Source organism: Choloepus didactylus, chromosome 14, assembly GCF_015220235.1.
Source record: "Choloepus didactylus isolate mChoDid1 chromosome 14, mChoDid1.pri, whole genome shotgun sequence".
In the NCBI taxonomy this organism is placed as follows: Eukaryota; Metazoa; Chordata; class Mammalia; order Pilosa; family Megalonychidae; genus Choloepus; species Choloepus didactylus.
Genome location: NC_051320.1, coordinates 75,382,911 through 75,409,629, shown reverse-complemented (window position 1 = coordinate 75,409,629; position 26,719 = coordinate 75,382,911). Strand labels below are relative to the sequence as shown.

Sequence of the window (26,719 nt, the reverse complement as noted above, 5' to 3'; positions counted from 1 at the left end):
TTACCGTATCTTGCTTCTCTAACCACAGAGAAGTAAGTACAATGCTTTGTGGATCGCTTCAGGTTTTCTGAAAGCAACACATTCCATGTGTAGGGATACTGCTCTGGCCCATTATGCTGGGTAACATACAAAGGAGCCAGCTTTGAGTGGGGACTAGAGCAAGGAAGAGCACTGCAGCAGGTCCAAGCTGTGGCACAAGCAGCCTTACTGAATGGGCTGTACAATAATGCAAGCTCCTGGGTTTTGCAGCAAGGTCATGCCATCGTTAGGAAGTTTTCACCATGCTACTTGGCTCTGGTACAGAAAAATACTAGAACATGGGAACAGGTATCCAGAAATTCCCATTTTGAGCTAGGTTCTGTTGGACCAATCAAGTCTGATGGACTGTGGGGACAGTCACAGTCCATCAGAAGGTGGAAGTATTAAATTGGGGATCACACCCTTGTAGCAGCAGAAGGCATGGGTAAGCAGCAAGTTCATTTAGACACCACTGTCACCCACTACCTCTTCCCCTACATCACAACCTATGGCCATATGAGAGAGTTTCCTTATTTGGATGCCAGCTGAAAATGAATGACAGCTGAATTCGGGCCACAGTCAGGAGTGGTCTCGAAACACAGTAGTGAAGAAAATCTGTCAAATGGAGCAGTGCAATTTCTCATGCACTTTGTGTGGAAGGAAAAGCTTTCCAAGGTGAGAATATACACAGGATCACGTCCAGTGGGCTTACAGAGTGCCTAATTCAGAGGGATGGGATCCTACTCAACCTAGTCTCCAACCAGGGAGATAGGCCCATGACAATGGTCATATCCTATAGTGCACCATCCAGAAGCAGCTGGCCTGTAGTGTTGAAATGCCTGCTGAAAGCACAGCTGAAGCACCAGCCCAAAGGCAGTACTGTGAGGTAGAGGGCCCTGCTCCCACATGCCATTCACTGAATCAGAGACCTCTATCAGGTATTTTGTCTTCAAAAGGAAGAACCCCTGGGACTGAGAACTAAGAGGTAGAGATAGGAGTGGCCCCGCTTACCATTACACCCAATGACCCCCTGTGTAATCTGTGCTTCCTGCCCTTGCAGATGGGCACTGCGTGTGGTTCACTCTTACCAGACGACAGAGCAAGGGTCTCATTGAACTACAAGCCATGGCTGCTACCCGGGCATTTTGGACTCTTTAGAGATCAGCAGGCAAGAAGGAGTTGCCAATTGGCAGGGTAAAATGATCCTGATTAGGAAGCAGTAGGGCTGTTTTGGGGACAGGGAGAAACACACATAGAACTTAAGTGATCCACTTAGGCACCTTTTTGGTATTCCCTTGCCTGACTGTGATTGTGAAAGGAGAAGGGCAGCAACCCCACCGGAAAAAGGGATTGCTGCCAGGAATTCAGGCCCCTCAGGAATGACCGTGTGGGTCACAACACCAGGTAAGCCTCCTGCAAAGATGACAGCTCTTAGGGGAATTCAGAATGGATGGTGAGCGAGAGAGATGAGGAGTCCCACTTGCAGCCCAAGACCAACTGCGGTGGTGGGGCTTGAAGTTTGTCCTACTAACCTCCCTCTTTTTAAGTCTCCCCTCAGTACGAAACGCCCACTGGAACCCTGGAGGAGTGAATCTCAGAACATAGATTTATTTGGCATAAGGCACAGACTGTGGCAGCCATGGAGACGTGCTGCTCAGATCTCTGAGAACCATCCCCGGAGAGTACGGTTATCTGACAGCCTCCAGTTGCAGGTGCCTTCGTGACCTTTTTAGTAGTTTCCCAGCTGTGATCACAAATACCAGGAAATGCATTGTCTTAAACATGGAAATTTATTGGCTCATGAATTTGTCTAGGAGAAGTCTAAAATTGAAGCATTAGCAAGGCAATGCTTTCTCCCTAAAAACTGTGGGAATCTGGGACAGGTTGCTGGCAATCCTTGGCTCTCTGGCTTTTCCTTCACAGGTTAATGCACATGACCGTGTCGTCTCCTTGCTCTTCTGGTTCTGTTGACTTCCAGCTTCTTGTTTCTCCATGTCGCTTTCTCTCTGTGGCCTTCTCTGTAAAGCCTCCAGTAACAGGATTAAGACTCATTCCAATTCAGTTGGCCACACCTTAACCAAAAACATCTTCAAAAGGTCCTATTTACAATGGGTTCACACTCATAGGACTGGATTTCGATTAAGAACATGTTTTGTTGGGGATACATAACTCAAGTCTACCACAATCTTCCTTCAGCTTTTGAGCCACTAAACTGTGGTCATGTCCTTTCTAGGCAATTCACAGCCAACGACTGAGCATGGTGTTGGGACACAGGTTCATCATTTCTAGTCGATGTGGGGCCCCTCTACGAGCAATCTTTGTGCTGGAGCTCCCTGTTACATTGGTGGAGATTTTCTCAGAACTGGAGGCTCAGGCCACATAATCTCATTTCCACCTCTCCTTAAAAGATTCCTGTGTCAGGCTGGAAGGCTTTCCCTTCCTACTCCCGCTTCCTCTCATCTTTCTTTCATGAGCATTATCTCCAATAAATCTCTTGCACTTCTAACCCCACCTTGGTTTCTTTCCAAAGGACCTGTCACGGTTTTTTAAGTATGACTACCATTGAGGATGAGGATATAGGCTTGGATAAATTGAGTGACTCACTTTGTCACACAGCTCTCAAGTGGCAATTTTTTCCTGTTTAAATACTTATTTAGCTTCATGCTGAATCATATCCATGAACTCATGTATTTGATGTACAAGTTATACTTTCCTAGTCCACACTAAAAATATAACCACCAAAGTAAAACCAAAAACAAAACAAAAACTTATTTGGGACAATTTAGTCATCTTCCTTTGGGAATGAGAATAATATCAAAGCATTTGCTGAGAATTTATTTGTTCTATAAAAATTTATTTGGCCAAGAGTCAGTTTTGAGATTTAAGCAACTTTGCCACTGGTGTAGGTCACCTTACTGGAAAACCAAAGCACATATACTGACAAAAGTCAGTGCCTACTTCTGTCAGACCCTCCACCTTATTATCTCATTTAATTTTTCCATCTAAACGACAAGGAAACAAATCCAGTTTCCTGACCCCCAGGTCAATGTTCCATTCTCATGGACTCCGAAAGGGAATGCATCAAGAAATATAATCTATTTTAATAATCTATACATAGAGTCACAGAAGAAAATACACTATATTTTATGATCTAAATAAAATTATTTACAAATAATTTTAGTAAATAAATAGTAAATAAGTTGACATTAGTGCATACATTTTACATATATAAATAGGGACATGCTATCAAAATTTAAAGATAACTGTTAAAACCAACTGTCTTAATGTAACAAATGTTTGGCCAATCACTGTTAAATATTTTTATACAGTTATGTATGTAAATCAATGACATTATCTTCCAAAATTTTTGACACTAAAGTTTTGGTGTATTTAGTGACATGGCCTATTTAACAATTAACAAAGTATATGCTTTTCATGAAAGGTATGTGGCCCTGATGCATCAGAATTTCACTGCTTAGCTGTACATTGTGCATTGATTCAGGGCATCAGGCATACTTTGAATGACCCAACAAAACTGCAGATGGGGAATTCAACAATATCCTTCATCTGGAAGACCACTCTTTCACATCCCAGGATAAATTTTGGAGTTGGGAGGTATCTCTACCTACTGAAAGTTTGAGAACAATGCCTAAAATAAGTTCTGGTCAAAACTATTACTCCTAGTCCTCCACTCCCATATAATTATAGAAAAATGAAAGCCTTTGACAACTAGCTCTTCGTTCTGACAATGCTTTGAGGATTATCTAAGCCATTAGAGTGTACAGTAACATCTTTAGCAATGAAATAACTGGAATAAAGATCTATTAAGTTTAGTTGGGCTGCCTAATTTTTATATGCACAACTCCTCTATGGAGGACCTAATTAGATAGCACTTCTACAGACATATTTAATTGCTAGAGAACCTATCAGACTAAAAGTTAGTCTAAATACATCCAGAGTGAGATAAAGCAAGTAATTATTTTATATTAGAAATTTCCAAGTGCTAACAAGATCCATTTTTATAGAATATATTAACTGGAACACAAGAGCAAAGTTAATATCCATCTACTCATTAAGTCAACAAATATTTGTTGAGTACCTGCTGCCTGCCATGTTCTATTCTAGGTATTAAGGATATAGCAGTGAACAAAGCAGACAATTCCTGTCCATAAAATTTGCATTCTACTGGAGAAGAGGTAAAACAAAATAAACAAAATATATGCTACTTTGTTTGGTCAAAAATACCACGGAGAAAAATAGAGTAGAAACGGAGAACAGGAGTGCTGGTGTGGGATTCAAGGTAAACAGGGTTCTTGGGACGGCCTCACTCCAGAGATGACAACTGAGAAAGATCCGCAGGGGGCACAGAGAGAACCTTGAGTGCCTGAGATAAGAGGACCAGAGAGAGGAACTAGCATGTTCACATTGTTATGGATACAGACAAAAGAAAGTATAAGCAAAATGCTCTTTTTAAAAATCTAAACTTTAAGATGTTAACTATTTAAAATTGTATACATTTTAAAGATAATTACCTCCCCCCAACTCAACCCCTCCCCTGTGAATACATTAAGGTGCTACCTGAGATGCTGGTTCACCTAGTAATAAACCTGAAGCATAATCTTACAGGTGAACTTTTAAGTCACTGGTTATGACAAAAAGTTTTAAATGATGACATCTACCACAAGCAATTACATTATTAAACATCCTGCTAAAAACTTCCTGGGGGAAAACAGGGGTACAGGAAGGTTCCACATTTTTGGATATATGAAATACACAAAATATGAGAGAAATGAAGCATTCATAACTATATAAGTGGCTTTTTTTTTGAAATAAAACAGAATATAATGCTCACTTAAAATTTTCCCAGAATATTACTTCCAAGACTTACCTCTTTAAACTTCGTCAAAGAGAAAAGATTTACTGACATTTCCTGAGTAGACTCTTTTAAATAGAAATTTTTAATAGATTCTTTTATATAAGACAAGAAATTCCAGATCTGTCAAGTTCATATCAAACCCTTAACTGAATTTCAAAGTGAACTGTATAAAAAATAGACAACCAAAAAAATTATCAAATGAATACTTTATTAGAGTCATAACACTTATAAAATAAATTTCTTTTCATCATGGAGTTTTCAGATTTTAAACGAAACAATATTTTCTCATTTTTACAGCTAAGATATATAAAGAAATTCTTAAATGCTATAATTTTTGTTCAAGTGCTTTGTCACTCAACTCACAAATCTAGAATGCAATTAATATACAAATCTAAGAATTCACAGTTAGTTGAGTTTTAGGCTTGGTTCTTAATGATCTAAAAGCAATCCATTTACAAAAATGCCACCAAAGCATTAAAATGAAATCATTTAATTTAATGTTGCCAAGCATGGACTTGTTTTATCTTGGAAACAAAAATACTATCTCACAACTAAGTCTAGCAGACTAACTTTAAACAATTCCATCTAGAATGGACTATGTATCCTTATGGCACATTTATGACATTATAATACACAATTCATAATACAGGTCTAGGTGTGTTGTATGAAGCTAGAAATACCAAGAAAGTAGACTATTATACAAAGGATATGGATGAGTAGAAAGTCATAAGACTAATATCCTTAAGCCACATACAGAAACACACATTTGCCTTTATAATTAGAGCACACACCCAATTATAACACGATTCTTCTTTTTAGGGATTAGATAAACAGCATTTGATGAGGAATCACACTACTCATTCATGGTTGTTTTATATTTAATTAAATCTAACAGCCTAACTTATACACGGCACCCTTAGGGATTGATTTAGTCAAAAAGCAAAGGGCCGAAAGAAGACAGCAATAAAAAGAGCTCTTTTTCCAGAGGTAGCCCTCTTGGTGCAAGAATCAAATACCTTGCTTGGACAGCGTGGTGGGAACGGGGGCCTAGCTCTAACTTGTACTCCCATTCAAGCCAGTTTGGCACCTTTCCATGACGAGGGTTTCTACAGGTGGGTTAAAATACTTTTCCGTGCTACGCAGTCAGAGACAGTTTCCATACCAGCTGCTGTTTGTAAAATGGATTGTGTGTATCTGTCACCTATGTGGAGGCAACATAGATGTCTGAGCTGTTACCAAAACATGTAAGACTCTACAAACAAAAGTCCTATTTAATACTCTTCTCTAATTTAAGCTAGAAAGTACTGCAAAATATCCAGAAGTAAAAAGTTAGCTCTTCAGGGAGTTCTATTTGGAAAAGCCTCACGTATCCACACACACAAATCCATATATTCATGCACAGGGCAAGCAGCTGTATTCTGAAGTATAAATAAATCCAAAGTAAGATACAAGAAGTTAGATATAAATTCCACTAAGGATTAATGATCTCTGGGGACATCATTTTAAGGATGTCAAATGAGAGTCTTGTTCAGTTGTTAGGAGACCATTAGTTTGATTAGGCAACTAGGGCTCACTTTACAACATACTTTTTCCTTTATTCAAGTCTATGCTTGAAGTATCTTGAGAGATGATATGCTCCTCTAAATGTAAATATTTGACCGCTTAATACAAAGGAAATTTGACTATTGCATAATGAGACTATTGCATGGCTCATTTTATTAGTTTCCTACCTTTCATGATCAGTTCAATAAAATACAGAACACATACCTAAGGTTTTACACCAGACGCTGGCAAATTACAGTCCGTGGGTCAAATCCAGCCTGCCACCTGTTTTTATACATAAAGTTTTACTGGAGCACAGCCATGATCACTCTTTGTTTACATGCTGCCTATGGCTGTTTTCATGCTGCAATGACAGAGTTGAGTAGTTGTGACAGAGCTTGCATGGTCTATAAACTCTAAAACATTTATCATCTGGCCCATTAGAAAAAAAGTGTGCTGACTCCTATTTTTTTAAGCCTGCTTAAAGTGTGTTTTTTTTTTTTAGGTAATTTTGGTTACCTTTTAAAATTAAGGTTTGAGTGACTCAGTAACCAAAGAGAAAGAATATGACATTTTCATGAATCATATCTCCTTATTTTATGGCTTTAAAGGCAATTTTCTGAAAAAATAAAAAAGAAAAAGAAAGATATAGAACTAAAAAGTGAGATGAAAGACTATTTCTTTATTTAACATCATATTAAAATTCAGATTCTGTCTGCACTTTTAATCCAAACTTGCACTTGGATTCTCTCTCTATATAACTTTTAGAATGTTGTTATAGCTGGACAACATAGTATCCAAATTGACCAAGAATATAAAGCACACGAAGGAAACCAACGCACGGACGGTTAGTGTCTAAGGAGTGTTATGGTCGCCATCTTCGTAAAGCCAGACCCAAACTGCAACCATAACAAGCTGTTGTCACAAAGGCAAAAATCTAGAAGGGAAAACAAACAAACAAACACAAATTCAATCATATTTATAACACTGACTTTAAGAAAATCATCATCCTAAGGAACAATTATTTGAAGACTGACTAACTTACCTGAATATTATATTCATCTCTTCTTTTTATGATTTGTATTACTGTCTTGTTCCCTCCTCTCACACCATCACCCATTCCTTTAAACATTCTAGCCTCTAATAATCTTCTCATTTAGGGACAGCTTATGTTGAACATTTTTTCACATACTGGGCTCACTTGTCAGTGCAGGGAATTCAAAATTTCAGTATGAAGTATCTATTCAAATAGGTGGTCTCACAGCTGAGGAAGAGTGCAACTATCACAACATGGTATGTTTTAGATTATTTCTGACAATGGAAAGTGATTTTAGAACTGAGCAAAGGAAATGCACAGAAATGAATCACCAGGTTGGTTCTACCTTGTGTGGGAGACAGTCCTCACGTGTACAAGACTGCACTGCGCCCTGAACTACTGTCCTCAGTATCCAACAAGGATTTCTTTCCACCAGGTAGGTACAAAGCACTACATTTGGTGCATATAAATAAATAGTAGATATTGTCCTCACTGTTTTGGGGTTTGTGATCCATTGAAAAATACAAGACAAAGCAGTAAAATATGATAAAACATTACGATTTCATGCAGGGATTTTTAACCATGAAACTATAGCTCTGGGAAGGAATATCAGATTCACCTAAAGAAAATGTTCATAGTTTACCATTCTGCTGTTCTCCCCACCCTTCTTCTGCTGGCCATCTTTCTGATACATCTCTAGTCTAGACATTGTCCTTGAATGGGAATGATGTCTTTTGATATCCATTATTAGTGAAAAGGAAATGTTCTCTCTCTCAGTTATATTGAAATAAAAAGAAAAGCAAGGAATTTTAAAGACAGTGTCACAAATGAATGGCTTATACATTTAAGTGTTATTAACACTCAGATTTACTTAAAAATGTATGGAGTGTATGTGACTCTGTGTAGAACTTAAAGCAGGTAGGGGTTTTTTGAGGCATCTTTGCTTAGGAAGAGAGAAAGAGGAGGATAACACAGACAAAGTCACAGAAGAGGGATAGACAGACAGATACACACAATGGAGAACTACTGGGCTCTTGGGGAAAAGGCATGCCAGTTAGAAGACTAATGACACCAACCTACCATCAAGGACATGAGCACCTACTGTGCCTGTGAAAGGAGGATCTTAGGGCAACTATCAGTAGACCAATTAGGAGACTACTCCAAGAATCTGAGAGAAGTATGAATAATTCAGACTGCACCATTGAAAAGGAAGGGATGGATAGAAGAAACATGTAAAGAAAAACCCAATGGGAACTGATGACTATTAGGAAGGACACCTGGTTAAAAAAAAAGTCAATTCCAAGTCCCAAAGCTTTGTAAAATTATTAAAACCACTGGTTTTCCAACTGTGCTGTTTGGATCAAAGGATTTCTTGGGGATGATGAGGTGGGTATAGGTGATTTTAGGAGAGGGCAAACGGGCACTGAAAGCCCCCTTTCCCCCCTCCAACTAGACACCTATGCTTTTATGTTCTATATTTACTGGGTTTTAGGTAAGATCTCATTAAGTAAAAGGGTTCCATTCTTATAAAATAAACTACGAAAATTATAAGCGCCTTTCAAAGCTAGAGCCATGCCTCATATCTACTGCATTCCCACTTTCAGTCTAATTCCTTATAGGCATTCAATGAATTTAGACCAAACCTAACAGGGATTTAGGAACTAATATAGGAGGACCTGAAATCATTCATCCTCTACTTTCAAAATCCAGACTCTAGACCTGGGCTGCCCAATATGGTAGCCAATGGCCACACGTGGCTATTTAAATATAAATTTAAATATTTTAAAATGAAATAACATTAAAAATTCAGTTTTGACTCATCAGACACTTTTCAATTGCTCAATAACCACAAAGGTTAAATGCCACCATATTGTATACTGCATATATAGACCATTTCCATCACTGCAGAAAGTCCTATTGGCAATGCAGCTCCAAATAGATTTTAATACCTATTTGGAGAGTACTGGGTTGTTTATAGGTTATCTGGGTAAAATTAAAACAAGCAAGCAAATAAACAAACATTGGGGTCACTAATTTGCTGTATAGCTACATATAATATCTAGACAGTTCAAATAACTTGGACTTCCGACATCTTAAAATTATAAGCAGAAATAATATATATTTTCAAATTACCTATGTCAATGCAAAATGACAAACTCACTCCAGTATATGAATTAAAATTACCTATGTCAATGCAAAATGACAAACTCACTCCAGTATATGAATTAAAGAGGATAGAGATATTCTGAAAAATTTCCCCATGGAATGCATTTCATTGTATATCATCTATTTCAATGGCCTCACCAACAGCCTTCACTTTCCCCAACGGTGGGAATTGCAACTTATTTACTGCAGTCTCTTAATACCCAGCAAATGACCTGACACATAGTCAGCTCTTAAAAAATATTTACCAAATTAAAATGAATCATAAACAGGCATCGAACACTGAAAAGCAGGGCTGGGAACAAATCTCCCTTATGATGTCTGAAGCTACAAGAAGAAAATAAGCACAATTAATTCTCTTTACAAAATAGACTTTGTTGTGCAAGGTCAAGCATCATCCCTGACTGGCTATGATGCTACATGAATGTCAACCTCTTTATCCCTCCATTTCATCATCTGCAAAACTGGAGGTAATGATAGTACTTTGGCTCACAGGGTTATTGTATACATAAAAAGCAATTATATGCTTAAAGCTATTGCCTATAATTAAAGAAAACTACTGTTTTCTAAGGAGTTTTTCTGGAGATTTTGGCAGTGGAGGAGAAGCACTGGTAAACTGTACTTATAGAACACTTACTGTGGCTGCTACATTTATGTTATACTGGTTATCACTGAAAAGTGGCTCTACAGTTGTTGTTGCATTGCAATGCAGGTCGTGCAGGGATGTGGCTGCTGCTTCCAATAAGAAGGCTCCAAAGTAGAAGACAAACACTGTGAAATGGTAGGCAAAATCCTGAAAGAGATGGGAAAAGAAAGACACCTATAATTAAAAATAAATTTTTTCCTGTTACTTATTTCAAATGATAAAGTTTAGGTTCAGGAAGATCAGAACATTTAATCAAACAATTTTAACTTTGCATTCACTGTTTACCTTGGCTGCTTCAGCTACATCAGGCTATTAGATTCCAGTGAAAATAAACCAACCTATTTTAATTGGCACAGTGGCAAATGGCAAACATTCTCATACACTGAATTCGATAATAAAATACATAATTTCAGTTTGGATTAGGTGCCACAGAGATCAATATTAATTAATATAATACAAAAAAAGAGTAATACATGCTTTCCATAAAATTCAAGTAAAAGCATTTAAATCACATCTTTTTGCTATATATATATATATATATATATATATATAAATATAAATATATATATATATAAAATTTATATACACACATCTAAAAATTACTTTGCTTTTGAGCAATTATTAATTTTATCCATTAGATCACCATCCCACATAGTGAAAGATATAGAGGCCTATTAAAGCATAGGATTCACTGACATACACTGACAAAAAGTATAGGAACCTTTCCTACAAAACTCAATTGTTTATTAGGTTATTTTATATGCTGCTGGCATTAATGTAAAGTATAACTCTATTGAAATTCACATCGTCTTACCTGAATATGCCTGAATTAACATATGGCTGTTTATTGTTGTTATCAGTTGTCATCTACCAGATACTTAACATTCATTATCACTCATCCTTATAGGCCCCATTTATCATCCCCATTTTAAACATAAAGTTAACTTCTGCAGGGAGAATTGAAACCCAAATAGGTTCGTCTGGCTCCAAAGTCCACTTTCTTTCCTCCTGTCAAACTGCCTCTATTATTGAAATAGCAATATTAAAACAACACAGAACACTGCACTGCCACTGTAAATGCCCATTTAGCAAACAATATTGTTCATAGGAACTGTTCTTATTATGCCTAGAACAATGTGCTAGATGACATTTAACCAACCAGGGGTGAGAAATATCAAGGCACACACAGCTAACAATTCTTTCTGTTTAACATCTCTAACTTGTAAATTGACCCACCAATGCCTTAAAAAAATTTAAGTGTTAACAATGATCACGTGCCTAACTCTGTAGGAGAAATGCTCCAACACACATGGTCATTCAACAGATGTTAATTGGTGAAGGTTAAAATTTAATTCAGAAGCCACTATCTTTTAGGGATTAAATACAATAGTGCTGGGTCCTACTAGTAATAACAATTAAGAAAAAAATATGTTTGGGATCATTAGGCATTCATTTAATTTACTGAGGTGGACACTCAGAAATGGCTTGCTTTATCTTAAAAGGAAAGGAAAAAATTTTGTGGCATGACCTGCAACTCTCGGTCTGATCTGATACCCTAGAGTTCTTCACCAGCCCGTCTGAGGTTTCCCTCGTATCTTTTTGAACATCAGCTACCTGGGCCTCATTTGGTCCTGAGGAAACGTTCTATAACTTAAATCTCTGCTGGAACATTCTGAAATAGTCCCACAGAAAGAACAACCACAAGCATAAAAGAGAGGCCCCAAACATTACCCAGGAAAAGGAAAAGTAAGTTGTTCTAATTTAATGGCCTCATAATTTAAAAAATTATGTTTGAAAATTCATTTTTAAAAACACATTAATTCTTGTTAATTTAGGACAGGAACTGATAACAAATATAAAATATTCCTTTTCTTTTCTAAGTATGTGGAAACCAGACTATACCATAACATGTTGCCTGAATGGACTATTTGTATATTAAGTATTCAAAGCAGAAACCAATAGAAAATTTCAAGATACATGTCATAACATTTATCTCCCAAAGGCATCTGTGCAATAGTTCTGTAACTGTAAAGCAATTCATTTGGTTGTACGAAATAAAACAGTCTTTGAGTAAAGGTCATCTAATTACAAAAGGAGTAGCAAAATGATTGCTCAGCTCTATCAACATGGGAATTTCATGCACTGGGATCCTGCCATCCAGCAAGGAAACCCCACGACACCATAGCAGACGCTGTGATCTGACCTTTTCTCTCCCACTGGAGACAACAACAGAACATGCAATCAGGCGTTTTTCTGAAATAGACTTAAAATAAAGATCCCTTACCAGGAAGTTCCAGTTGGCATCAATTTGAGTCACCATGCCAGAGAGGAACACACCCAGGAAGAGGAGGGAAAATAAAAAAGCTGTCACAGACACAAACATGACCCATCCTTGAAGCAGAGGTAGAGGAACGTTGGAGGAGGCCACCAAAATCCAGACGAGTCCCCCAAATAGCTGAAAGAAAGAAGACAGAGAATAACAGTTTTGCTTAAAAGGTAACTTTTGTGCAACAGAATTGAACATGCTGTCTCACCCACACCACTCGTTTTTCTTCTCCAGTCCTCTGTACATATTCCAGGAACCACACCCATCTTCCTCTCTCTCATTCTGAGCAGTGTCCTCTGTCCCCAGGTACAAGACAAGTCCTTCTACTTAGAGTGCTGATCCTACTTCATGCCTGAATCTCTACATCTGCCTCCAGCTTAGACTTTCTTCTCATCCTGTGAACATGCCCAGCATTCCTTCATCTTCAGAAAACATCTTGACTTGGCCCTGCAGCTTCTCCAACTACCGCTGTCTCTCTATATTTTCCTTTTTAGACAATTTTTACAAATTCATCTATGCAGGGTCATCACTTGTCCTTGAACTTATTCTTCAAATTCTATAAACTGGCTTCTGCTCTCACTACTTCTCAGAGGGTTTCTTAGCAAAGATGAGCCATAACTTTCTAATTCGCCACATCTAATGGTGATTTTGCTGTCCTCACTGTGACCTATTTGTAGCAATTTGACATTATTGCCTGGAATGCTGGAAGTGTAGTCTATCGCTTTAGTGGAAGTTTGGAGGAGAATATTGTGTTAGCTTCATAGAGCTTATTATCTTCACCACTGTCATGGTGATGACATGATGATGATGGTTGTAACTGTATGATGATGTTGATATTTGTAACTGTAGGTAACAGCGAACAAGAAAATCTACCATTATTTATTAGAGATCCACTATATGCTGAGCATGGAAATAAGTATTTTAGGTATTCACAAATCTAGTATTTAATAAATACCCACTATGTTATGTCAGGTACTCCACCAGGAATAATCTGGAAATATAATGATAAACAAACCCACTTGGTTTCTGTCATCCCAGAAATATTTATTATAGGAAAGAAATAATGAAGCAAGTGGCTGCTTGATAAATGTCAAAATCTGGCAAATCTGAGCACTGCAGTCCCACAAAGGAAGGGCTCCAAATCCAGATTTCAAAAGTCCAACAAATACTTCCTGGAAGCATCCACCAAAAGGAGAGGGCTAGAGGGAGAAGTGCAGAGGAAAAGGGTGTTCTGGGCCAGGAAATGAGAGTTGGGATGATCTGGTGGGAGTTGACAGCAGTGAAGATAGTATGCTCTACGAAGCTGATACCAGTGCTCTCCTCCACACTTCCACTGAAGCAATAAAGAATGCACATCCAGCATTCCAGGCCCTTTATGACCTGATCCATCTTTTTCATCTCTGTCGCTTGCCACCAAGCCCCTTACATCTTGCATTATAGAGAACCACCCATGGTGCAAAGACAAAAGCTATTTCACATCGGAGCAGCCTGACACACATGCTGGGCTTGGAATGTCATTCCCTCCTGTGAGTACATGAGAAACTCCCATTCATTGCTCATCTAAGACAGCACGTCACCCAAAAAGCCTTAGCCGAGCTCCACCCCATGCTCAGTCACCCCTCCCTCCTCTGGGCAACCTCTCTATGGGGGATCTGTTTCCTTGATGGGGCCACAGTGTAATTTAATCCCCTTGGTTGTCAGTCTATCTGTGCTATTAGGCGTTCTTGGCAGCACATGGCCTTAAACGTCTCTGCGTCTGAAGCCATTTCTTAATCTGTGCAGTAAGCCCTCCCTAACTACCAGTTCCGTGCAACGTTAGATTTGGCAAAACAGAAAACTAGACTATACATCTGCCCTGAAGATACCTCCAGGCAAGCGGGACTGTGTCTCTCTCACTTACACAGAAGAGTGGTGCTGGTGATATGCCGGAAGCACACACACTTGGCATGCAGAGGCTCCCAAATATGTCCTGAGTGAACAAATGAACTCCTGCTGCCAGGAGGAGAACAATTTGAGCTCCAAATACTAAAAACCACTAATCATCTGTACCTTGCTTTTTAAATACATATCTAGAAAATGTCCAAACTGCACAAGCCACTGAAATTCAGCATCACAATATTTAATTTAAATGTCTAAAAACCATTGCAGTCGTATAATTTCTTGCTACTCTGAAGAAACATTTTTTAAAGCATCATAAATTATCATTTGAGCAACTATAACTAAAGCAACAGTTTAATAAATTTATTGTTGTGGTGGTATATCTCAAGTCCTAATTTCAAATAAAAAATTAACAATCAACCCAGAAAATTTTGTGGAACAAATCTAAGTGATGAATATTAGTCCATATTGCATTTTTAACTATAACTTTATCAATGTCTATGGAAGTAATAAAACTGTTCTTGGGAAACATTTCTCTACTCTGATTTTAAACAGTTTTATAAATATTTAAGGGTGATAAGAATGTGTTCAACGGGTCACTCTTATTTTCCTCCCAGCCTTTTATTTCTGATTGCCTTTCCTTACTCTCCCTACCACAAATAACTTACATGAATATAAGTACAATTTAATAAGTATACATTGCAATTAGGTACCCATTAATTAAAATCATTACTGAGTGCTTATGTGCAGGTGAAAAGGGGAATAAAGAACAACTGGCCACTGTGTAGCAAATAGTCAAGCATAATAACATGATACAGGGATTGTGACAGATTCACACTTCAAAAGGGTCTATGTAACCCTTTGGAATTAAACATAACATTTAATAAACTTGGACTGGACCTCAAATGAGCCATCTCCAAACATACTGCTAGGTACTGTGGAAGAATACACAAGAAAAAATAAAAGACAAGGTTTTGTCTGTAGGAGCTCTAAATAAGAGAAAAACAGACACCATTAAAATTTGATTCAGGCAGCAGTGTGGTGAGGGCTATAAAAAGAGCTCAATGCAGTACGCTCTGAGACACGGAGAGGAGAGAAGAAATGTAACGGAAGAAACATAGAACAATCCAGGGAAGGCAAGTTTTAAAGGCAAGCCAGGGTTTGACAAGTGACATTATAATATGAAAGAGTATAGATCAAATGTTTTCCTCATGCTCAAAACTGCAGCCCTTCCAAACACCTCAAGGGCTTGGAAAGGAAACTAAGTGCTTAAGAGTGGAGGGATTTGCCCCCCGGTTTGGGGCCTGGGTTGCATGGGAAGGGGCTAGGGGAGGAAGGAGGGTGTGTGAATTTCCCCTCTCTTTCTGACATAATCACCCACACCGCATCCCTAGAGCAGAGTTTTGGAATCTAGATTTAAGCCCTGCTCACCAGGGTGGCTCTGGAAGACAGGGGTGCCCGAGGACAGAATGCACCCACTTTGGAGACCAGGTTGCCTCGCTGCCACGGTGCTGTGCCAGGTCGCTAGGACCTTCCCTACTTCAGGATTTCCTTTTGCCGAAAGCTACCTTTTCGCCCTGTGCTCCCCAACCTGGCTCCAACTTTTAAAATGGAGCTTTTAATCACATTACTAATACTCAGTTTATTCACTTCATCTAGTTCTGGGCTTTAGTAAGCTTAGGGTATTCACCACAAATACTGAAATTATCAGTCCCCCTGGTGGGATCATAGAAACAGTTAAACTCAAAACCGGAGACAGAATGGTTGTGAAAGAATCACAGCAACCGCAGAACTGTGCACAATGTGAAGACGGGCGGGATGCCACGTTTCACCCATGTTGTCCTCATCTTAGATCTGAATCCACATCCTGACCTCTTGCTTCTCACTGACTTCCACTGCTCTCTGGTATCTTAAAATGTCTGATAATTATGTATAAAACTCAATTGCACCTCACTTTTAAATTTCCTTCAGGAACTAAATTAGGGCTCACAACTCCCAACGTCAAGCTGCAAAGGTAAAGATCTCCCAGGACTAGATATCAGCCTCCTGCCTCTGAGCTATCTTCTTATCCCACTTTAGGTGTACTTGGCACAAGCCACAAGTAATCAAACATATTTTGAGGTGCAGTTATTACATTGCTGCCCATTCCTAAAACAACTGATCTCCTTTGTGGCTTAACATGTATTTATCAAGTCATTTTGGCCTCTGCAGGCCAGGTAGGGGTGACTTGGCTGAATTCCTCCCATAAGAAAACTACGGAAGTATTCATCCACAAATCATGTTGAATTTAACCCTTGGAGTTGGGAGTTAAAACAGGTTTTTGCTAGAGACTGTGGACTGGTAAAAATATGCAGCCCCATGGGAAACATGGTATTAAGCAACCAGCAACTCTTGCAATTCTGGCTGCACAGATTACAGACTTCTCAATTTGTCTCCTTTTTGGTTTGTCCTCTCGTGCTCCCAAAGGATCCCTTTTGCCAATACTCTTTTTTCTGTTCAAGTGTCACTTATTTCCTAAAAACCTCCTTTTAAACATGCCCTCTGACATCTTAGCTAATAATTTTGAAACCAATTCGATACCTTCATCATAGTATCCCCTTATTATTGTACTAAGTAAACAGGCTAATCCCTACCCTGACCTATTTTCAGTGAATGGAATAAAAACAGGCAGAGGTAAATGAATCTGAAGGCACAAAAGACTGGTTAGACTACCTTTAAGGAAAATGTTTCACTACCCAGAACTTTCTGTGTATAACATATCACCCCATCTTTCTAGTTCTCCTCTATTCATAAATTGGGCATTTATTTCATTACTCTATAGCAGTGAGAATAAATAAACTAGCCAGCCTGTAGGGAAAACTATAGTCTCTCACACTGGCTTACAGATTAACTTGGGAAGGGGGTTGAAGTTGATGATAACAGAAATATGAGCTAATATTTATCATGCTAATACATTCCAAGTACTGTTATAAAGGTTATACGTACACTCATTTAATCCTCACAGACTTCAAGAGATAATTACTATTGTTATTCCCATTTTACAGATAAGTTAATTGAGGCACAGAGCTATTAATAACTTGCCCTATGTTACACAGTTAATAAATGTTAGAGTAGGGATTTGAATCTGACAGTTGTCTTCCAGAGGTTATGTTTTCAACATTATGCTATTCTGTCTTTCTCAAAGTTTAGTATTCATTCCAGAGCAGAGTTTCTATCCCTTTTCCATGGATTGACTTGAAGGAGCAGGGGTAGGGCTGATTCCCTGAAATCATATCAAATTGGATAGATAAATGCATATGCCCTTTTCTGAAGACACGGTCCACAAATTTCATCAGAATCGCAAAGGGGTTTGTGGCCCAACAAAAGTTGAGAATATCTTATCCATGGGATAACCCCTGCTATTTAAGTGGATATTTACTTATTGGATTCCTGCACATAAAACAACATGTAGGGTTACAGAAGTATTTACTATGATGAGACAATTTATCTAGTTAACAGATTACCTATAGTTCTCTCCACTTTAGACACAATTTGTACTCCAAATTTTTTTTTTTTTAAACTTGGAGCCTATTTCAGCCAATGGATACAATATAATATAATAAGGGGAAGATGTGTTTACAAGGCAACCCATAAAATTCTAATCATTTACAAAGTAGCTGTAGTCCAGCGGCAATAATACTAGCGAACACTGCTGCTTAGCTTTCTATGCTCGACTTCTCCCCAGCGATGTTCCTTTTCCTATCACCCGCTCTAACTCTGCTCTCTGTCCCTTACCATCTCCACACAAAGATTCAACCACACTAGTCCATCCTTCTGCCTAGCATGCTGTCATGCGAACTTCTGCTGGATGACTAAACTTTGGTGCTGTCTCTTCCAGAAAGGCTTCCTGGGCTGGATGCCATCCCTCAGTGTTTCCATTGTTACTGAAGCATGTATCCTCCAAGGACAGTGCCTTCTACAGAAGGTGTTCAATGACATCCTCCTTGAAATGAAGAGAAACAAACCAGCGTGTATCACAGTGGTTCTAGAAGAAAATATTCCAGAAGTCCAGCTTGGGATGCTAAGAACACACTGCTCTTTGGAGCCTAGCTCATTTCCTAGAACATGGTGGGTGTTTAAAAAAAAAAAAAATAGGCATGAAGACAAGGGAAAACGTATTTCTCAATTTTCAAGTTATTGGTAACACCCACCACCTAAGGCAATTTATGAGGAGCATGGGGTGAAATATCATGGGGAAGTTGGCACCTCTTGCCAGGTTAGCTCATGACACCCCCATTTTCAATCTTCTCTGGGCCCCAAACTTTCCCAGATGACCTATTCAACTGCAAATTGCCACTGATACTTCTGACCAGGGTTGTGCTGGTTTTTCCTGCTCCCTTCCATCAATCCCCATCTGCCCCCTTTGCCAGACTGACTTCCATCCAGCTTCCTTGGCACAAGTTTCAAATTAGGGGAATAAATTGACACTTTTTTTTTTTTTCTTAAATCAGGGAAAGGAAAGCATGACAACTTACAGGAAGAAAAGTGATGTATACAGATAAGGCCTATGTACCAAATAAACTATGTACCAAATAAACTAATGCAAAAAAGTTTTGCCTTTGAGCTTTAGGTTTGAAAGCTTTAAAAGTATGTTTGCTCCCCATCTTACCCACACTTCCATTTCAGTTTCTTAAACAGTTGACAGTAACCTTAAAATGGAAAACACATAATACAGAGGAGAAATATGTCCCTGCCCATGTAATATTCTCACTTCTAATTTCACTTGATTTTAAAAATTCTCTTTTCATGTTCGTAGCTATCTAGTTATGTCTGTACATAACTAGTTGTTACCAAGTAAAAATATTTCTGGACTCTAATGCCTTGGCATCAGCAACAACTGTACCAATCACTGCCTCTTTGCTTTCTTCCTATCTTCCTCCTTCTGAAAGCTATTATACAAAAGTTAAGATTGCCAAATATGGAGGCTACTTGGTCCTCAAAGATAGACAAATTCTGGTTATCAGAACCCTTATACATTGTTAGTGGGAATGCAAAAGGGTGCAGTTGCTGGGGAAAACAGTTTGGTGGCTTTTCAAATATTAAACATAGGATTATCATATGACACAGAGATTCTACTACTAGGTATGTACCTGAGAGACGTGGAATTATGTGTTCAAAGACTTTTACATGAATGTTCATAGCTGCATTACTCATAATAGCCAAAAAGTGGAAACAATTCAAACGTCCATCAACTGATGAATGGATAAACTAAATATGGTACATCTATACAATACAATATTATTCAGCCATAAAGAAAGAATGAAGTTCTGATACATGCTAAAACATGGCTGAACTTATGCTAAGTGAAAGATGCCAATCACAAAAGGCTTATATGGAATCATACATATTTATGATTCCATTTATACGAAATGTCCAGAATAGGCAAATCCATACAGTCAGAAAGCAGATTAGTGGCTTCCCAGGCTTTGTATGGGGAGTCACTGCTTAAGGAATTTCTTCTTGGAGTGATGAAAATGTTCTGGAATTAGACAATAGTGATAGTTGCACAAAGTTGCTAATGTACTAAAAGTCACTCAATTGCACATTTCAAATTGTACTTGTTAAAATGGTGAATTTTATCTTATGTGAATTTTACCTCAATACAAAAAGAAAGACATTCAGGTCAGACTGTAGATACCTGGAGAATTATTGTGACATCTTAAGAGTCGGGCAAGACTTAGGAGGGCATCCTACTCCAAAGCTGCCCCTCTCAACCCCAGCCACTTTCCCTAGGATATTTTCACACACTTTTCAGTTTGTCCTATGGAACAATCAAACATCATTTGTTAAGACCTGCACATGTACGACACTGGGTGTGCCAACACGGCTCCTGTGCTTTGTCATTACAAAGTCCTTTCCATTCAGCCATATCAATGCGAGCCACACCGAGTCCACAGCTCCTACTACCAGGGTGAGCCTTTCTATCTGGCTCCACAAAACAAATATCCTCTCCTTGGCCTTTAATTGGAGCTCAAAGTCAGTGTTTTCGGCAACTTGGTTTAAAGTTTTTCATATGTCAGTTCTCAGTATTTTTTATGGGGCTGCCACTCAGGGCAAAAGACTGCTGAAAATAATCTTTGGCAGGGGCATTGGGTTATATTCTCTTATGAAGCTTTAAAGGCTCTTCTCGTGTGGATGGAGATTTTTAACGCAAAGGACAATCCAAAGATTTAGATATATTTATATCCATATCTTCAACCACTGCAAACATACAACATCCCTAAGGAATCAACATACCTGCATGACTGGACCTGACTCCTCCCCAGCCCCTCCCTCACCATCATCCTCTCATTAACATTGGTTTTTCTGTCATAATTCCTATGAGTTAAATTTTTTATATTTAAGTTTGGTCTAGTACCATTTCGGGACACGTCAAATTTTACATACTTGGTTGACTGCCATAACTTCAAATATCTATCTCTTCTTCTCCATCCTTATTTCCTTTGCCCCATTTCGGGTTCTCATAATCCTTCATCTAAATTATTGTCACAAGCCCTTCAATCTCTTTTGTTTCTAACCAAACTTCACTACTTACAGATTTCTACAACACTAGTGTGATCATGTTTACCCCTGTCCTTCTCCAGCTCCCCGCCACAGACTGAACAAACTCAATGCTTTGGCCTATCATGTCTCTGCAAATCACAACCTGAACCCTACCTGCAAAACCTGCAGTTAGAAGCCTGTGAATATCTCCCATGTAGAAAAATGTGAACAAATAACATCGGGGAATACAGACAGTTTCCTAAACACTGGAACTGTGAAACACTCTTAATTTAATAAGGACCTTTATATTTTTTCTGAATTTAATACTGTTACATCCAATCTTTCCTGTGCATTTTATAATATAAGCTCACTGAGGGCAGGGACCCTAAATATCTTCTCAGCCTATGAGGAGAGATGCTTAATTTCATTTTCTTATAGCTCCATTTATTTTCACCTTGGCCCTCGGTTGAGATCACATACCCACATTTGGCTATTAATCGATGATGATGAAAATAACTCTGTCTTTTCAGGAAGCAAACCCCTCTCCAGTACAATGCACTCTATGGCATTTCATGATGGACCCACCTGGAAAATGCTTTAGCTGTGGTTCACTTTCATACTTCCCTCTTTCTTCCCTGTATGGTAGCTATTTTTGTGCATTTCCCCTCAACTGGATTATATAAGCTGCTCTGAGAGAAGCAGAGTCTAAACATCTTTGTTCCCAAAAGTGTCTTGTACATAGTAAGCCTTCAATAACTACCTGGTGAATGATTTAGAAAACATTAATTCAGCAAACATTAAAAGATTGAAAACAACTTTTGAAGGTGATGTTTTCCATCCAAAACAAAAAGGCTTTGCAAAACTAAATTAGTATTAAAATCATTGTGGCAAGCAGTACCATGCATTGGTAAGTGTAGTTGGGGTCAAAAATCAAAGGACTGACAATTTCTGTATCTGGGAGTGGAGCACACCTATCTCAAGAAACCACACCACACCTGTGAGGCTGCAGAATTCTCCACCTATGAAACCAGGGCTAGGAATGGCCTTGCTTGGTGCTGGTAGGCTGGCATTATTTATATTTTTTGTACCAGCGCCCCAAACCCCCTTTCTTTAAAAATGGCTTATTCCTGAGATTGTGAATGGAGTACAAAAAGGGTTGTTGGGATTGAACGCTTTGAGCAAGGTTACCTGGTCGGTGTGAGAAATTATCATTATCTTATCTACTGCTAGACCAATCCATCTTTGTCAGTTTTCAGGATACGGTTTTCACATACTAAGCTTCAAAAGGTGACAGGAAATAAATGGAAAAATCATAAAGATAAATAGATTTGAATAGAAGGTCAAAATTATAAAGGAGTTTGGTGCTATTCAGACACACCGGCAGAGGCTAAAATAATGGGATCCAGACTTTAAGACTGTACCTGGGGAATCCTCATATTTATCTATAGGGTAAGAGATTTCTGAAAAGGAGCTTTAGGTTACCAAACATTTTAAAGGAATCAGAAATTAGAGTGAAAACTAGAGTGAAATTGGGAAAGCCAGGATCAACGGTGCTTCAAAAGTGTTCACTATGCTCCCAACTGCACATCCACTCAATGGGGGCATTCTAGAGAGAGGGCATTCTAGAGAGAGGGCATTAAATCTAATGTCTCTAAGTGATCTGGAAGGATGAGAGCCAAGGAGGAGCTTTAGATTTGCTCCAATATGGTCTCTTGCTTCTCCAATGTCACTAGTTTCATTGGAACATTTTTGTCCTTTTTTGGGAGGTAGGAAAGGTGGATATTCAAGTAAAAGATTCATAATGGAGGCCTTAGATTTAAAGCCATCAACAAATTTGCCCATAAAAAGTGAAAAGCAAACGGAAATGGCCTTTGGAAGCAATGCTGCTCCATCTAGATTAGAGTCCTAGACATATTTCAAGGCTAAGAAGACAGAGGGAATGAAGAAACCACAGAGGAATAGACTGGATACATTGTGAGCCTGGGAGCCCTCCTAGGATGGGAGTGGTAGAAGTTTTAGAAAATTCACATTTGTAAGAACAGTTTTGTCTTCTCTCTGCAAAGCCTGGAAACGGATCTATGAGTGGTTCCCAGCCACTGTTGTAAATTAGAACCTCCGGGGGAGCTTTAAAAAAAAAACTCCTCAGCTCTGGGTGGACCTCCAGAGACTCTGATTTAATTAGTCTGGGACTGGCAACAATATTTTTAAAAGCTGCCCAAGTAATTAAGAACAGTCAGAGTTGAGAATCAACCACTGGGCAAGATAAAACGAAACAAAACAAAACAAAACAAAAAAACCAGGGAGATGGGGGGGGGGGAGATTAAACAAGTTACTTTCCTTTTTTCCCTCAGAATTAGTGTTACCAAAAGTGTGACATGACCACAGGCAGTTCTTGAGATGGTATTTGTTTGATGGCACATGAATAAGCTGTCTATCTATCTATTGATCAAGCTACATATATTTGAATAATTAGAAAAATAAACTAGCATATAAAAGGTTGGGATTTCACGTCTATTACTGCTTAGAATGAGACTAAGGTAGATACCATGGTTTAGAAAGTGAGTCTATTTAAGTGAACATTATATAAATTCTAGTACACGTGGAACGCAGATATGGCAAAAACTTGTAATAGAGGTATGCAGGCAACTAAAGAACGGAAACACAGACCCTAACGTTGCCTTGAACCTTAAAAATCCTTAGTCACAGATCTCACTGTTCTCTAAGCTTGTCTCCCTCTTCACAGCAAGGCAGCCAGCAGGATGCCATCCTCTCTGAGCTCTTCTCCCATGGGTGTGGAAACCATCATCAGAAGCATTCGGATCTGGGCTCAAACCCAAACCAGCCTCTGCTAGCCTCACAGTCAAGATCTGATTACTGATACCATAGCCTGTAACTAACTTGGGTCTCCTTTCTCAGATTCAAATCCGAGCTAAACTTAACTTAGGGTGCGGTGGACACCTTAAGCATAACAGGGCAGCAAAGCGTTACTCACAAGGCGTCCCAGCCCCACAGCACCAAAGTGAAACCGAAGCGACTCTAATCCAGGTTATGCAAACTCAAAGCAAGGGATGAGGAGGAGATGAAAATCCCAAACTGAGCAAACAAAACCAACCTGCAGGAAAGGCACTGACTTGCTAACATTTCACTATTTGTCATTCTCAGGGCATGATGCAACTTCTAGTTGCCCAATTTATATTTGTACATTTTACCCTTGTTCATAGTAAGCTTCAAAAGCTTCCAACTCCATAAAATTCCTTTTAAAAAGTCCAAGTCTCTGGCCCAAGAAAGTTTCAATGACAAGCCAGGTGGCCCCACCCTTACCTGGGCCAAAGTGTGCTGGGGAGGTCTGGGGTTGCGTAGGCAGCCTAGGAAGGCCAGCAGGGAGGAGACAGCCGCCTTCCCACCTTTCCTCCACCATTCCCACGCCCCCTTGGCTTGGAAACTGCCAAGGGCACCGTACTGACTTCACCTTTCTCCCCGCCCTGCGCCCGGAACTCTGCTCCTCTTCCCAATACAAAGGCCACTAAAGATGGCAAGGGAAAAAAATACATCTATACACGCCCGGGTCTTCAGCCGTTCTCCTTCTCTTTCTGGCGCCTTCCACCCCCGCTTTCCACCCCGTGGCAGCCTCCTGGTCAGCTACACCTTTCATCACCCAACAAAATGGCAGGTTAGCAACCCGCGAGGCCGAGCGCGCCCGCTCCGGCTCCAGCCAAGCGCGGCCCCTGGCCAAGCCGTCCCAAGTCTCCGAGGGCGCCCCAAGTCCCAAACCTCCCTCTCTTTTCAAAGCCCCCCAAATCCTCGGCTCCGCGGTGCCACCTGCTCACTCGCTCGGAGCCATTTCTGCCGGCCGCGGGGAGCAGGTGCCAGCGTAACAGGTGCCAGGACAGAGGGCCCCGGCGGCTCCACCGCCGCCCAGTTCGGGCCGGGTCGGGCACCGAGATGACCGCGGGACGGGGCGCCACAAAAGGCCACGTTTAGGGGAGGAACGCCGGCGGACAGGTGGGGAGGAGGCGGAGAGAGACAGCGGGGGAGCCGGGATGCCGCTGCCCGCCCCCGCCGCCCGGGCGCGACGCCCGCAGAGGCTGCCCCACTCACGATCTCCAGGCAGACGAAGGCGCCCGAGTAGGTCCGCAGGATGTTGGGGCCGGCGGGCAGGGTGACCCGGGGCGCCGGGAAGGACACGGCGGGATTCGGGGGCGGCGGGACTGGCGCTCCGCCGGCGGACATGCTGCCGCTGCCACTGCTGCGTCTCCGCGCGCGCCGCCGCCACCTCCCGCCTCCCGCCCCCGCCTCCCGAGCTCCCGCCGCCGCGCGAGTCCGCGGGGTCCGGGCGCGCCGCGCGGGAGGGGGCGTGGCCGCGGGGCCCTCCGGCTGCCGGCACCCGCCCCGTCACGTGGGCCCAGGTGAGCGCGCCTCCGCCCTGCCGCCCGCGTCGGTCACGTGCACAGGTGCGGCGCCTCCTGAGCCACTCACCTTGGCGCCCCCCCGTGGGCTGGCGCCCGGCGCTTCCCGGCGCGAAGACCCTGCTCCGAGTTTTTTTCTTCTACCCATCCTCTTGGTTCCCACCTGTTCTCTTCCACCGTTTCTCTTCCCGGCTCTCATAGACACCTTCCTCTTTCCTCGATTTAAAAGGCTTACAGGTTGTAGGGCTGTGACTCAGAAGGTAAAAAATCGAAGTCACCAGTCACATTGGAAAAGAGGGGTGGATAGTTTTAAAATGGGGATCTGGGGGAATTTAAAAATGTCACTGGGTCTGCATCGCGAGCTGAAGTCAGCTGCCTCAGCCGATCACCTACCTGGGTAGGTAGCTGACTGATTTTCGTGCGCTCGGCATTCTCTTCTTTGAAGTGGGCATGAGGGTACCAAGCTCGCGTGGTTTATTTTATACATATAATTTATATACATATAATTTAACATATGTAAGAGCTTTGCTAATAGTAAACCCTGCTTAAATGGCGGCTGATACGATGGCCGTTCTTCCTAATCTTTACACAAGCACACCTGTTTGCACACATGCTGTTGCATAGAAGGCTATATTTTCCATATAGAACCTTAATTATTGATTTCACCTGTCTGAAACCCATTTCTCCTAGCTGTTGTTGTCTTTTAAGCACTTAAAGAGATTTTTAAAAACTGGATTCTGTGTAAGATTTGGATTGCTTTCCCCAAATTTCTATCCTTGGCTTTAATGTCAGAATTTTGTAAGTGAAGTAAAGGAGATGAGACTAATCTCAAAGACCAGCTGAAGATGAACAGAGCTACACACATTAGCACACCCATGTAGTCTAGGTTGGAAAAAATATTAGCTAACATCACCAGGCATCCTCCAAGTGAATCCTGATCTTGTCTGTCAGGTTTACCCTTTGAGAAACTGTGTTTAGCTTTATGCTCTGGTCAGCAGGTTTTAGTCACCCTACCTCTTTATTATTTTAATAAGTGAAACTCAAAGGCGTGGTGGTGGCATCAGGGTAAAAACCACAAAACAGGGTGTGGGTGAAACCTTTTGTATCTACCTCCTATCTTCTTCACTTCCTAGTCATCCCTTTTTGATATTTGATGTATGTCATTTATTTTACAGGAAATTTAAAGTTTTCTACATTGATTTATATGATCAAAGAACTTCCTCTCTGTTCAGATCCAGACTGGCAGGGAATGGCCCTTCTGTTGGTTTTTCTTTTATTTTTCTTTTTTTCCTGTCCGAGAATTTTC

General features: G+C 40.3%; 1 protein-coding gene across 1 annotated transcript; it reads right to left on the bottom strand.

Moving 5' to 3' along the window:
• Positions 1 to 6,421: 6,421 nt before the first annotated feature.
• Positions 6,422 to 25,316, bottom strand: MAL2 (mal, T cell differentiation protein 2). Its single transcript, XM_037803435.1, has 4 exons — positions 25,106 to 25,316; positions 12,566 to 12,736; positions 10,273 to 10,428; positions 6,422 to 7,373 (listed from the first exon to the last, which is right to left on the bottom strand). Exons 1-4 carry the CDS (start codon positions 25,235 to 25,237, stop codon positions 7,302 to 7,304), a joined length of 531 nt encoding a protein of 176 aa, XP_037659363.1. The 5' UTR covers positions 25,238 to 25,316; the 3' UTR covers positions 6,422 to 7,301.
• Between the last annotated feature and the right edge of the window lie 1,403 nt (positions 25,317 to 26,719).

Bases quoted from the DNA above. Each gene is read 5' to 3' on its own strand.
- MAL2 (XM_037803435.1), bottom strand. From the start codon at position 25,237: ATGTCCGCCGGCGGAGCGCCAGTCCCGCCGCCCCCGAATCCCGCCGTG. The intron at 12,737-25,105 runs GTGAGTGGGGCA...TCTTTCTTTCAG, and splicing joins CCTTCGTCTGCCTGGAGATC to CTATTTGGGGGACTCGTCTG. The intron at 10,429-12,565 runs GTAAGGGATCTT...CATCTCTTTCAG, and splicing joins ATGCCAACTGGAACTTCCTG to GATTTTGCCTACCATTTCAC.